The sequence below is a fragment of the Pteropus vampyrus genome, unplaced genomic scaffold (genome assembly GCF_000151845.1).
Source record: "Pteropus vampyrus isolate Shadow unplaced genomic scaffold, Pvam_2.0 Scaffold146, whole genome shotgun sequence".
Taxonomy (NCBI): domain Eukaryota; kingdom Metazoa; phylum Chordata; class Mammalia; order Chiroptera; family Pteropodidae; genus Pteropus; species Pteropus vampyrus.
The window spans coordinates 5,524,813-5,540,399 of NW_011888927.1; the positions used below are offsets into that span (position 1 = coordinate 5,524,813).

Below are 15,587 nucleotides of genomic sequence, written 5' to 3' on the forward strand. Positions count from 1 at the left end.
CACAGCGTGAAAGAAAACTTAAAAAAAAGAAAAAATACCTGATTGTATTTGAATCACTTTAGAGCAAACAGCTCGCAGTGACACTTTTTCATGCGATAGATAGAATGTTTAGAAACTCGTGCCTTAAAGGTAGAAGAGTCTTAGTCTCTAGAAAGTTCAGGAAGAACACGCCTTGAACTTAGATCCTTCAGCAAGCAGAGTATTATAATGTAGTTCCAAATGCAGGTATTTATAACGTATGATCTTATTAAAAACTCCTTCCTCCCCGCCCCAAATGCTTACTTTTTTATCTACAATTATAAGGACAGAGACTGTGTTGTTTTATTATTATTGATAGCAATAATATTCAAAATGATAATTATATCGATGATATCTTTTTAGAATACTTTTCCTCAAAGAATAAAAGACAAACATATCTCATACAATTTTGGACCACCCATCCTTGAATTCAGACAGTGTTTCTTTTTCTCTCTCTCTCTCCTCCTCTTCCTTTGTTTTGCTCCCTCTCCCTCCTCCCTCTCACTCTCTCTACCCCTTGCTCATTTTCTGTTTCTCGCATTTTTCAACTTAGAATGAGAAATTGTGAACATCACTGAGTATCAAGTCAACATGACTCTTACATAATTAAAGAGGCATAGACTAGACAATACTACTTTTTAAAAATAAACATTTACTTTAAATTTTGTATAACTTGTTTGATAAAATAGGCAGTCTCAAATATTATGTGAATATAAATAAACTTAGTATCTAATATTTTTGAGTTGAGTGTTCATTTTCTCTTATTTTTAGGATAAACATGTTCTGACAGTTGTCACTATTGAGAGAATGCTGGAAAGGCTGAAAAAATCTAATGAACTTTTGGAACTCATTCTCAAAGGACTTAATGAATATTTGGAAAAGAAACGTCTCTTCTTCCCCAGATTCTTTTTCTTGTCTAATGATGAACTTCTTGAGATACTATCTGAGACTAAAGATCCCACTAGGTAAGTAACTTACATATATAGCATGGCTAAATTCATCTGCCTAAATTTAATTTTTAGAATAAGGCAGAATATAAATAAATATGTATAATTATGTTTATGTAATAATTCTTAAAAAGACTATTGTAAGTATTATCAATAGTCAACTTAAAATAATTATTAAAAACATAGTATCACTGCATGATATTTTTCCAGATGCGATGAATCTTGGAGTGGATTTATTATTTTAACATATATTCCCTTACAGATATTTTCAGAACACATCACTCTTCTACATCACATTCAGAATAAAAGTTATTGCCCTCAATGGCATGCAATGACCCTCACAGGTGCCCCCCCCAATTATCCTTTCTATTCATCTCCCACTGGTTTTCTTCTTGTTCACTCTGCTACAGTCCTTGCAATTCCCCCATGAAAGGGGCAACCTCCTCCCTCACTGTACTGTTGTTCTCTTTGCCTAGGATTCTCCTTACACAAATATCCATGAGACTTCTTTTATCTTCTGTAGGTGTTTGTGGAAACCTGCTCAAATATCTGCCACTCAGGAGGACTTTTCTGACTACTCTATTTAAAATGGCAACCCCTTTCATCACTCCCTAGCCATCTTTCCTGAAACACCTTCTTGGCCTTATTTTCCTTTGGCATACTTTTTAACATCAGTCTTACTCAATAATGTACTTTATTTGTTTGCTGTTTGATTGCCTCTAGCAGAATATAAGTGCTATTATGGCAGAGATTTTTGACTGCTTTTTTTTCTCCCAATGCTGAGTCCTGATTCCTTAGAAGAGTCTAGTATACAATGAACTGTGAATAGGTATTTGTTAAAACAAATTAATTAATTTTGTGTCGCGTGCCTTCAAAGTAGGAGACAAGTAATCCAGACAAAGAGATCAATTTAGGCTCAGATTTCCATCTAGTTTTTCTACTCTGCTTCTTTTTTGCCCATTTGAAAGATGCATTCAATTGATTATTGCTAATATGCCAAAAATGAAAGGTTTAGTCAATTCCAATTATATTACAATGAGAAGACTAAAGTTGATTTACTTCAAAGCAATTGACTTAGAAATTGTAAAGTACTTAAAGCACTAAATTTAGTTCATAATTTGCAAGCAGACTCTGAAGATGCTAGTTGAAGTGGCTACTTTTGTGCATTTGAAAATTCTTCACATTAGTGTATTATTATCTGTTAGTCAAGATGTATTTCTTCCTTATGTTACTTTGAAATCTTTTGATTCATTGTGTTGGAAACAAAGCCTCATCGATGTCTCCTCTTTAGCTCTTATTATAATTGTAATTTTATAGATATTTTTGTGATTATTGACTTAATGTTGACCTTCTGCTTAGCTGTATAATCCATGTAGGACAAGATTTTGTCTTTTTTTTCCCCTCAGCACTTTATCTCCAGCAGCATCTAGCCGGGGGACTAACACATAATGAACATTTATACGTTTTGATTGAAAACTGGAGGCGCAAAGAACACCAATATTTAAGGAATTACTTTTTAATTTGGTTAATTCTCTTAAACATTTATTTTTTTCCTGACAGGGTGCAACCTCACTTGAAGAAATGTTTTGAAGGAATTGCAAAGGTACAATTTACAGAAACTTTAGACATCACTCACATGAAGAGCAGTGAAGAAGAGATTGTGGAACTCATAGAGACCATTTCAACAGTCAAAGCCAGAGGTCAAGTGGAGAAGTGGTTGCTTGAGTTAGAGAGAGTTATGATTAAATCCATCCACAAGGTAGCTATTACTATTTCTAAAGATGATAGAAAATTAATGTATCATTGATAAATACCCTGTTATTTAAACAGAAGTTGAGTCATGAATTAGCAATTCAATTATAATAGCTTGAAGGCAAAGTGTGGTCTATGATATTAATTTTATAGTGATCCACTTGAAAAGTGGTACAAAATACCATCCATACGATAGAAAACTTGAGTTTTAGTCATGAGTCTGTTTCATTTCTCACAGCTACATGCTAGTGCTTTTATCATTAATTAGACACACTTTGGTCTGCATGGTCTACCTTTAGTCTTGTCTTGAAAGCCTCTCTACAGTTTCACATCAATCTCCTTGACATGTATGTTCCTTTTATGATCCTTTTGTTCTGTATATATACAAAATATGTACCAGAATGTTAGAAAATCATATATATGTCCTACAATTAATGCCAACCTCATATTTTGTGCATTTCAAAAAATCTTTATCAACTCAATCATTTGTAATTATCTTTGCAAGTACAAAATTTCAAGTTATGGCAACAAATAGAGATTAATTGAGCACTTAAATTTACTTTTTAATATAATGTGAACTTAGCATTCGAATTCTGTATCAAGGATAAAAATAATGGTTGAGCAAGGGAGCCCGAAGGCAAGAATGCGAAGGAAATATGGCATCAAGCTCTAATCAACAACAGTTTTCATTAATTTTTCAGATTATTTCACACATAATTAAAAAATATATTGGAATCTGGATTTTTAATATATATCACAAGTCTTAATGCTTCTTTCTCTTCTTAAATACAGTTTTAATATCTGCTTACATAATATTTTCCAGTAGTCATAAAATCTTTTGGGCAGTTTCCCATTTCTTCCTATTATGAATTAACTTATAATGAACATCCTTATATATATAGCTGATTTATTTGATTGAATTACTTATTTGCTTATGATAACTCCTCATATAGTGGTCCCCTGGGCCAAAGAGGATGAGCCGTCATAGGCTTTGATAGGTATTGACAAATAGCATTCCCAATTTGTAGTTGTTAGCAATGTAAATGAATTCTACTTTGACCACTACTTAGCAACATTGAATTGGGTTGTTTGGTTTGTTAATTGATGTCTTCAGTGAAAACTCATTATCTTAGGCATATCTGGTACTATTTCAACTATTCAGTGAAAACTCATTATCTTAGGCATATCTGGTACTATTTCAACTATTCTTTTAATTTTGTTTGTCAAAGTGCTTAAAGAAAATATTTCGATTGCCATTTTGGAACATTAAGATGGGAGGCAAGGAATTATGTAGGAAATATTTTCCCCAAATGTCCATGTGTATCTTTGTGTTGGTGAAATATGCAAGCAAATGTGATATAAAAACTACAGATAGGAGATATGTGTGTTACTTTTGTGCTGCTATATTTATTTGCATGCTCGAACACTACTTACTGCATGTCTAGATTAAGCGAATTTTGACTCATTTGTAAATGATAAAAGAGTCATGTTCTTGGCATCTTTGCCCCTTTATCTTTCTGGATTATTGTAGGTTTGATGTAACTTGCTACCCCCAAATAATATATAATTTACACATATTTATTTATATATGGCATACATAAAATATTTTACACATAATATATAATCATATTTCTCTTCATCCACTATATAGAAATTTGTGATTTAGATTTTGATGTCTTCCTCTTGTTTTCCCCACAGTGTCCTTCTAGAATACATATTTATTCCATCCTTGGCAGATATCTACTGTACTTTCTTTCTTATGTTCCTCCCATTTCTTGGTTGCTCATTTTTACCTGTTCTTTCTGTAGCTTCCCTGGCCTTTAAATTTTTTCTCTATTAGCAATAGCCAGTGTTCTTCATCCCTGTTGAATTCCATAAATATATTAGCCAGACTAGAAATTCTGAAAGGTTCACCCAACCTTATATATTTCTCAGAAAAATCCAATTTTTATATTTCCCCCCCGAGATTCAAACATTAAAATGGATGTCACCTCACAAGTGATGTTACTATTCTTGATTGATACATATAACAGATTAGAATGTTTCTCACTGATGGCTGGTAGAAAAAGCGGATTTATCAGTCCACTGGAAACATATGTAGCAAAGTACATGAATTAGACTTCCTGATTGTATAGCTCTCAACTCTCCATCAATGAATTATACATTTGTCCCTGTCATCATTGCCTTGGGCATCAAACTACAGAACTGAGAGTAAGCAAGATCTGCAAACACAGGAGGAACTTTAGAGAAATTGTGTGGTTTGCCTTAGTGTGCATGTACATATATGCACATGGCTGAATTGGGTTCTAAGTTCAAAGAAAATTATTATCTATGAATTTGATGGATCTCTTTTTGGAAGTATTTGAAGTTATGTTTTGCAATAAAATTGCTTGTGCCTTTTCAATCCAAATGTATTTAGAATATTTTTGGCTACAATTGGTCAAATAAATATTTTATATAATGTGATTCACACAAATTGATTGTCTATCAGCAAAATAAAATGCTATGTAGTATATTTGTTTTGCTCACAGGTATATGAATAAACTTGAATTTAAATAGCTTAATATCACATACCTTGAGTCTTCATTATTGGCTAAGATGTTATAAGAAGTTGAGCAGTATGAGTTAATCTGTTTATGCATTTAGCTTTTTATCATATAGAATGTTCCAGTGTGAAACTGTTCATCTTTAGCATTTTCTTTCTCAATTAGGTAATTAAAGAAGCAATTTTTGCCTATACAAAGTATGAACGAATTAACTGGGTAAGAGATTGGCCTGGACAGACGGTTCTCTGTGTATCCCAAACCTTTTGGACAGTAGAAGTACAAACAGCAATTTCAGCAGGGCAAGAGGTAAGCTTTTACTATCCTCAGGTTTGTCAGCATTTTTTTTCAAAAGTTATTATAAATAAAGACAATCCACTCAAAATATCAGGGTACTTGAGACTCAATATTGTTATTATATACATTTTTGTACCTTTAAAAATAAAGTGATAATAGGACTAAAATACTTCCTAAACTCAGAAAGGTTAGAAGGAAATATGTAATATAATTCTCTCTTATGCCTTGAGTAAAACTATGCTATGAAGACATGGTATCAGTTGACTCATTTCTACTATTTTCATCTTTATTTTTAATGTATTGCTTTTAAATAAATATTAATATTTTGAATGATGCTTAATTTTAATAATTCTAATATATTGGATATATGAATTTAGTAATACTATGAATTGGATTACTGTTATTAACTGAAACAGAAACTGCATTCAGTGCAACATTCTTATTCTTGAGATGGGATTTCAAGCAGGTCAATTTTCAGTTGACTGAAGGACCACATGGAATCTAGAAATTGTATGTCTTTTGTTTACAACTATAAGTTTGAAATGTATTTTTGACATAGAGTTTGATATTGTTGTCTTTAAGGTATTATTGAGTGTTAGAGTTTGAGAGAGACTCATGTTCTCTGTAAACAGGCAGACCCCAGAGAGGAAAGAGTTGACCAACACATGCTTAGTACACTCCAACTTACCAACTGTTCACTTATTTCTCCTCTGTGGGAAAGGATAGGGCATCACGCAGGAAGTCAGGGATTTTTACAAAAAAGTCTTTCTTCATGAAAACCATACCACTGGGGAATGGTGGTTTCCTTGGGGTTACTTCTGGACTCTTGGCTGTCTCATCGCTTGTGTATTTTTCTTTTTCCTCAGTGAGTCTAGAGAATTCATTTTATTTTATTTTATTACTTTTAAGCTACTACTCACCAACTTTCCCATACAAAAAGATTCCTCCATCACCATTGTGGGCTACTAAGGGGAACATGTAGCTCCTGAATCTCCCACCTTGCTTGTTGCCCACTGCCCCCAAACCACCCACTTCATTACCAAAAACCAAATGTGAGCAAATCAGCCAAATTCGTAGGCATCATCCATTTTTTTTTTTTTCAGTTTAAATGTAGTGTTTATCAAATCTCTATCCCTCTGTCAAAACTACATTTTTTTTCTGGTCTTAACTTCAGAAAGGTTGGAACAGGTAAGAGTTGCGGTAGAGCTTTAAAGTATAAACTATAATTCTTATGCTTCTACTTAACTTGCAAACATAGTTTGAATCTCAAGGGACATGCAGTTTAGGTCACTCCTTTTTCAATGTCACTGTCCTCTGCTCAAAACTACCTGCCTATAATTCTTACCATATTGCATACAGATACAAATAGTTTCCTTGGTTTACAATGATATCTGCTGATATTGAGATGAAGTTATTTATTTACTCTTTTGTTAGTCTATTCATTTTTTTTTCCCATTCATGTAATATGGTGCAGATACAAAGCCATTCACAGAGAAAGCCAAAATGAGAATTGCACCTCGAGGGTGACGCAGCTTCATAGACTCGAGGTCCTTTGAAAGGATAGCTTAGCAATTTTAGCAAGTTATGCTTATTAGTGTTCCTTGCCTGATTGCCCTCTTCTACTGTGTTTTATGGTGCTTTCATAGCTGTTTTATGGTATGAAATTAAACTTTATACATGCCCTTAAAAATTAATTCTTTTCTTTTTCATCCGCTTGTGATTACCCTGCTTCAGTATGCCCTTCATCCGCTGCCTATGGTTCTATCATGGGAGGCTAGCATATGTTTTAGTATTCTATGTGTTGGTAATTTCTCTCCTAATTAATGTGTGGTTCACATTTGAAACTGATAACTTTGTGGTTAAGCAGCTGGAAACTCTCGGCAGCTCTGGACACTTCCATTCTCTGCAAACATCCCAAGTTGTCTGGAGATTGATGCTATAATAGCACCTTGTTATACTGTCACACTGCCAGAAACCTGTTCACATCAGGATCTGTTCCCATTTATTTATTCAATGAATGTTGATTGTGGAACTAGTCAGTATGAGGCATTACAAGGCTGATAAAATGAATGAAAGACTCACCACAGACACAGAGCTTGGGATATTGCAAATATTGATATGATTTTGAGTCAGTGTATCATGTATATGTAGAATGATCGAGGTATAATAAAAATATTTGATTCCAGATAATGTTTATCTTGGCTGTATATAATAGTAGTTTTATCTTCAGGTTTATTAGCTTTCTGTACAGAATGGTTTATAGGGAATAAAATATAACAAAAATTGTATCGCTATTATGATTTTTTCAAATTAGTTTATCTGAATTCTCATTCATATAATATAGTTCCTAAAGAACTCAGTTTACCACAGTTTGAAGCTAAATTTTAGTTCTAAATCTGTTTTTCTAGCATAGGAAAATACATTCTGCTAGTGTAAATAGCTATAAATTCTTATAAACATATGATTTGTACTGTCAGGTCTAAATATTACATTAAAACATGTTTTGTGTTGAACTTCAGAATGTGAGATCTGGTAGAGCTTTCAGAGATCCTGATTTTATTGATGAGGAAACTAAGATGCACCAACTGGCATAGCTTTTGTTTCTAGGATCAAAACTGTTCTTACTAATTTGTATATTTGATACACTTAAATTCACTAACCAGCTCCAAGAATTTAGACACATGGTTATTTAAATACGATGGAACAAAAGTTTATTTTTCACTACTTATGAAGCAAATTAATAGTAATTAATCATGAAATCATATAAATGAAATAATGTTCAAGCACCAAACTTTTGAAAAAATGACTTCCTTAAAATAAAATAAAAAGAGAGATAAAATATGTCAAAGAATAAGAAAAGTACACCATAGAGAAATAAGTTACTGTTCTGACTATATCTGTTAAACTTTTTCTCATTCTTGGAAATCCTCATTTTTAGTTTCATTGCTACCACTTACCTGGCCCCAGAGGAGTGAAATAAACTCATTAGTGCATAATGTTTATTAAATATTATTGGAGTGGAGAAAGGGACCACAGCAGCCTGCTGTAGCACATCAACACTTCCCTTAAACACAGCCATTTTCAGTGATTCTAATTTGATTTTCATTAACCTTCTTTTTTTCTTTTTTCTTTTTTTTTTTAAACTTACTAATTAGATTTACCCACTAGAAAACAGACCTCAAAGCAAGCCTGGTCCTTAGAATTGGCATTAGCTCACCATAAACTAAAATATTAAATAGATGTTTTGTTTATTAAAATCTTTACATTTCAAGTGGCACGAATCCAACTCAGATATCTTACACAAGAGTACTAGAAGGACTTGTGGGATCTAAGATGGAGCAGTTGGAATTAAGATCTCAGGGCTTTATTGCTGCTGCGGTCTCTTTCCTTGTCTATCTTTTATCTCTACTCGTCTCTGGCAGCAGCGGGGATGAAGACTTGAATAGCTTCAAATTGGCATACCCAGAGTCTACTAAGACTAGTGAAAAGAACTACAGAACCTAGAGGAGTGCAAATAGGAAAGGAAAGGTTGTTGGGTAGATGCAAACCACATATGTTCATGACATCCGGCCAGATGAGGCTTGTTCACCTGATATCTTTGTGGTAAGAAAAATGAATTATTTTAAAATTACGTCATATGGAAAATTATGATAAAAATGTAGAAAATACTTTGTGTACATGCTAGTTCAAAGTGTTTTGGTTCAAAATGATTTTGATTACATTAAGTAATCATATCTTATTTTTCCTTCAGGCTCTTCAGCAATACTTGGAAAAATGTAACAAACAAATCGATGATATCGTCACCTTGGTCCGTGGCAAACTGTCCAAGCAGAATCGTGTTACTCTGGGAGCCCTTGTGGTACTGGATGTTCATGCCAGAGATGTCCTCACAGTACTTGTTAATAAAAATGTTAGTGATGACTCTGACTTCGAATGGTTAAGTCAGCTTAGGTACTATTGGCAAGTAAGTGATATCACTAAATGTTACTACACAGCAATTTTGGCTCATAGCTTTTTAATTTGTGCTTGCTTGTTCGCATGGGAAGTAGTATCAGTAATATAGGATTTTTTGCTGACCGCTGACTATATCCAAACAAGCATTCTCCACATTGAAGATTAAAGCAGCCTGAAACTATATCTATATCATCTTTACAAAAACTATAAATCTATATCCAAATCCATATCCAAATGTATAGTTACACAGAAATACATAAACACGTATAGACACACTCAAATTCTGAGTAATTATAAAAAATTACTCATTTTAAATTAGTCACTATGCTTGCTGAATCTGTGAAATGTTGAAACTAGTCAGTTTAAAGTTGCATTTATAGATTCCTGATATATCTAAAGAATGCAAATCAGACTGATTTAGTCTGATTTAGTAATTAAAATTTCCTCTAGTTGATCAGTTGAAGGAACCAGAAGCATGATCTGGAGGGAAGATTTTGATCAGGGCATCGGGTGGATGGTGATGGCAGTTACTACTAGGAAGGCAGGAGAAGCAGGAACAGTTAGTACACCGGACACGGTTGGGCCTGTTGAGAATGGAAAGAGAGAGCTCATGACGAGATTTGGACTCTAAATTTCTTATCTTATTTGCTTTTATGAAAGGCTTGGGAAATATGAGGTAAGAGGAGAAGAGATACAAGAACCAAAGCCCTTGAAAACTTATGTGAGAGGCAGTGTGTATAGTGGTTAGAGTCTCCGCCTGTGGAAACATTGTTTCAAATGCCAGATCCTCCCCTTATCAGATGTATGACTTGGGCAAATCACTTTCTCTATTTAAGCATCAGTTTCCTTATCTATAAAATGGCAATAATAATAATACTCACTCTATAGTGAAAATAAATTGAACAAATGATGGAAAATATAGGAGAATAATGAACTATTGGAAAGAGAAATTTAAAAAAAAAATCTCATTTACAATTGCATCAAAAAGAATTTAATACCTGGGAATAAATTTAACTAAAGAGGTGAAAGATCTATACACTGAAACGATAAGATATTGGTGAAATAAATTGAAGAAAACACAAATAAATGACAAATATTTTATGCTCATGGATTGAAAGAATTAATATTGTCGAAATGTCTATACTACTCAAAGCAATCTACAGATTCAGTGCAGTCCCTATCAAATTCCAATGGTATTTTTCACAGAAATAGAACAAATAATTCCAAAATTGGTACAGAATGACAAAAGACCCTGAATAGTCTAAGTAATTTTGAGAAAGAACAACAAACCTGGAGGCATCACACTCTTCAAATTATATTTAAAGGTTATAGTAATCAAAACAGTATGATACTGGCAAAAACAACAACATAAAAACAGGTACATAGATCAATGAAACAGAATAGAGAGCCCAGAAATAAACCCATGCATATAGTAGTTTACAGCTAAGGAGCCAAGAATATACAATGGAGAAGGAGAAGTCTCTTCAATAAATAGTGTTGGGGAAATTGGACAGCAACATGCAAAAGAATGAGACTAGATCACTAACTTACATCATACACAAAAATTAACTGAGGTAGATTAGATACTTGAATGTAAACCTGAAATCATAAAACTAGAAGAAAATATCTCCTCAACATTGGTCTTGGCAATGATTTTTTGACTCTGATGCCAAAAGCAAAGGAAACAAAAGCAAAAATAAACAAGTGAGACTACACAAACTAAAAAGCTTCTGTACAGCAAAGGAAACCATCAAAATGAAAAAGCAAACTATTGAATGGGAGAAAATATTTGTAAATCATATATCTGTTAAGGAGTTAATATCCAAAATATATTAAGAACTCATACAACTCAATAGCAAAACAAACAATCTGATTAAAAAATGAGCAAGGGATCTGAATAGACATTTTTACATTTCAAAGAAGATATACAGATAACCAATAGGTACATGAAAAGATGCTCAATGTCACTAATCATCAGTGAAATGCAAATCAAAACCACAATAAGATACCACCTCACACCTGTTAAAGAGCCTATTGTCAAAAAAGCAAGAGATAACAAATGCTCAGGAGGGTATGGAGCAAAGAGAACCGTTGCGCACTGTTGGTTTGAATGTAAATTGGTGCAGCCACTATGGAAAGCAATATGGAATTTCCTAAAAAACAAACAAACAAAAAAATACAACTATCATATGATTCAGCAATTTTATTTTTGGATATTTATTTGAAGAAAATAAAAACACTAATCTGAAAAAATATAAGCATCCTCATGTGTATTGCATAATTATTTACAATACCCAACATATGGAAAAAAACCTAAATGTCCATCAACAAATGAATGGATAATGAGGTTGTGGTATATAAATAATGGAATATGACTCATACATAAAAAATAATGAAGTCTTGCCATTTTTGACAACATAGTGGACCTTAAGGGCATTGTGCTAAGTGAAATAAGTCACAGAGAAAGACAAGTACTATATGATCTCACTTATATGTGAAGTCTAAAAAAAAGAAAGAAGAGAGAGAGAGAAAGAAAGAAAAAGAAAGAAAGAAAGAAAGAAAAAGAGAGAAAAAGAAAAAGAAAGAGAGAGCGGAAGAAAGAAAGAAAGAGAGAGAGAGAGGAAGGAAGGAAGGAAGGGAAGGGAGGGAGGGAGGGAGGGACCAAGGAACCAAGGAACCAAGCTTATAGATTCAGAGAACAGATTGGTGGTCGCCAGAGGTGGCTGTTGGGGTGGAAAAAATGGGTAAAGGGAGTCAAAAGATACAAACTTTCAGATATAAAATAAATAAGTCATGGGGATGTAAAGTATAGTATGGCAATTATAGTTAATAATACTGTATTGCATATTTGAAAGTTGTTAAGAGAATAGATCTTAAAGTTCTTATCACAAGAAAAAAAATTCTGTAATTATATATGTTGATGGATGTTAACTAGACTTGTGAACATTTCACAATATATAAATATTTTTCTACTTAAATTTAGTAGCATGATTTAATTTAGTTGCTATTTAAATTATACACAAGCATTGAATCATGTTGTACACCTGAAACTACTATAATGCTGTGTGTCAGTTATGCCTTAATAAAAATAAAATTAAAAGTGTTAGCAAGTAAAAAAAAAAAGAAAATATGAGAGATAAAAACAAATATATTTTCCAAAGATATTCTATAGAAAAAGTTGAAGCCAATGACTTCAATTAGTTATCCCCCAAAATTAGATATTGAATTCTTCTACTGAATTAAATAATGCCTGAAAAGTGAATTTTAAAGATGTTGTTCACAATATGACTATTATTTATAAAAGATCTTGAAATTTCATATTATTCAAATGTCTATTAAGCTAACTTTATTTTATCTGATTTATCCTAGGAAAATCATTTAGAAACAAAGATGATTAATGCTGGCTTACGGTATGGATACGAATACCTGGGTAATTCCCCTAGGCTGGTTATTACTCCACTCACTGACAGATGTTACAGGTATACTTAGTAACTTAAAGATATATTGGAAATAACTTTCACTCATCCCTAGACCACTTATTTCTAAAAAAAGTACCAAATTATCTTCTACCCAGTAAATGTGTCCTGTATTCTTTTCCTAGACCCTTAATTCTCTCAACTTGATCTTCAATTTCTCTTTCTCTGCTAGCTTCTTCCTCTCAGCTCTAGAACTCCAAGTATTGTCAGATATTGCTGTTTTTTACATTCTTCATATATCCTGTCTTCTTGAAACTTTTCGACTCTTTCTTTTGGATTATTTGAGGCATCCTGTTCCTTCCCCTGAAACACAGAATTATCTGGAATTCTATTTTCATGTGGTGTTTTGTTTCATGTTTTGTGCTTTCCTGAATGTTCTCATTCACTCTCAGGTGTTAACAGATTCCCAAATCTGTACCTCCAGCCAGAGTCTCTCCTGTAAGCTTTCACTACACGCACGCCCACTGGGTATCTCCATTAGATATCTCATAGGTATTTACAGTTGCATTTTTTTCTATCATTTTTCTGAATAACAAAAGTGCTTTAACTACTTTAACTCCAAGTTCTCGTCATCCATATTCCAAATTATCGTTAAATAATTAAACTTTTTTTTTCATTTTCTTCCAAAAATATTAGTTTAACTAGTTTTTTGATGAAACTGGTCTCAGGATGCAAATGGAAAGCAATTTTATTCTTTCTTATCAGTGTTCTTTAAACTTGCTCTATCAAATATTTTTTCCCATTCTTCCTAGATGAAATTTAAGGTAGATTCCCTAATTTTTCTGGTTATGCTAAGATATTAATGAATAGTATTTTTTCCCCCAGATATCAAAAGTCCCTTTAGGTCTAACATCAAAGTTAATTTATTTTATTCAATTTAAAACTTCCCTTCTCCCCCAGCTTGAGCCTCACACAAGCTCATGGCCTGCATTTGTGAAGGTAAATGTAGTCAATCTTTTGTCATTTTTATCCCAGTCCTTTGCATCCATCCCTCAATAGTTCATCTTTTGGCTCCTCCAGTGTTGAGGGTTGATGGAAGAAAGAAAAAAAGGAAGAGATGGGTTTATATGTGACAAGTCTCTTGTGTGACAACTATCTTTGGCTGCGTAAGTGCCCTCAATGATGGCAGAAGCTCAAATATGTCAGATCTCTCAAGGGATTCTCCTTCCTGTGGAAAATGCCTTCTCTGGCAGGCTGCTGGTGACTTTCGCTTCAGCCTCTGTCTGAGGCCCACCATACACACACCTTTTCCTTGTGGTCTTCTCTGGTCCTAGCTGGGCCTCCCACACAGGGTCCCATTCAGCCTGACTCAAATCTAGCTCACTTCCAGTGGGATCAGGATCTGGCCAGACGATACACATACATATGTCTGACCAGCAGTGAGAATACATCTCTCTTACTGTCTACATTTTCCCCCACTCTACCATCAGGATGTGTCTCAGGGCATTCTCTTCACTTTAGATATTTTAACTTGCGAATCAGCTCCCAGTTCCTGTGCTCCACAGAATCAAGGGCCAGTGGTGTGCCAGGCTTTCTGAATAGTTCTCCAAGGCCCTCTCAGTCAGTTTGTGAGAGGGACAAGTACTGCTCTCTCTTCCTCCACAGAGAGGGAGGGAAATACATAACACACAAACAACTCTTGCCAAAGAAATCCTCACTCCTGGCTTCTCACTTACGATCTTTCTATCCAAATTCTTGTGCGTTTATGGTAAGTGACCATTTCACTATAAGATAAGATGATCTGGCATACATTGCTCTTAGCTTAGGGTTTTAGTCAAAATTCTAAGACAGAGCTTTATTAATGTACTGTTACATTTTTACAGCTATTATGTTTACCAAAAATTTTATCATTGTCTCTGCTCCCCATTGCTTTTTGCTTTGCCTTATTTCTGGCTTAATTTTTCTTCTTACTAGACAACATCTTTTAGTTATGGTTTCAGTGAGGCTCTGCAAGTAATGAGCTCTACATCTTTATCTAAAAATGCCTCTTGTTTTTTTGGGAGGGGAGTCCTCACTCAATTATTAAATGACAGATTAGCTAGATGTAGAATTGCAGATGACCAGTAATTTTCTTTCAGCTCTTCAATGATGATATTCTTGGCATCTATTACTACTGCTGTTAGATGTTATGTTGTCGATGTTCACTACAATGTGTCTAGATAGGGACTGATTTTTATCTATTCACTCGGGGCATTTTCAATTCATGTCTTTCTTCAATTCTGGAAAATTTTAACCTATTGTCTTTAAAATTTTCCCTTCCCCATTCTCTTATTTCTATCTGCTATGTCTCTTAACTTTTCTTATATTAGATCTCTGTATCTTCCTCGTGATTTCCTCACATTTACCATCTAGTACATAATTCTCTGTTTCTTTATTCTTATTCTACTATTTATGTTTGCTGAGATTTTAAAAGTTTAATAATTATATTTTTCATTACATGTATTTCAAGTTGTCTTTTATGAAATTGGTTTCTTTTTTTTTTTCCTTAAAATTCTATGATGTCTATTGCTTTTTATTTTAAATCTAATCGAACAAACCATCGAGATACCAAAGAGGGCAGAGCACCATGTAGGTAGTAACGCTCCCAGACCTTTGCCTTC

General features: G+C 33.5%; 1 protein-coding gene across 1 annotated transcript in view; it reads left to right on the plus strand.

Moving 5' to 3' along the window:
- The window catches only part of DNAH7 (dynein axonemal heavy chain 7), a 203,189-nt gene that overhangs the window by 54,871 nt on the left and 132,731 nt on the right, over positions 1-15,587 (plus strand). The window contains exons 19-23 of the mRNA XM_011369246.2: positions 790-983; positions 2,526-2,724; positions 5,429-5,569; positions 9,309-9,521; positions 12,881-12,990. Coding sequence (XP_011367548.1) covers positions 790-983; positions 2,526-2,724; positions 5,429-5,569; positions 9,309-9,521; positions 12,881-12,990 — 857 coding nt within the window. The remainder of the gene's footprint in view (positions 1-789; positions 984-2,525; positions 2,725-5,428; positions 5,570-9,308; positions 9,522-12,880; positions 12,991-15,587) is intronic.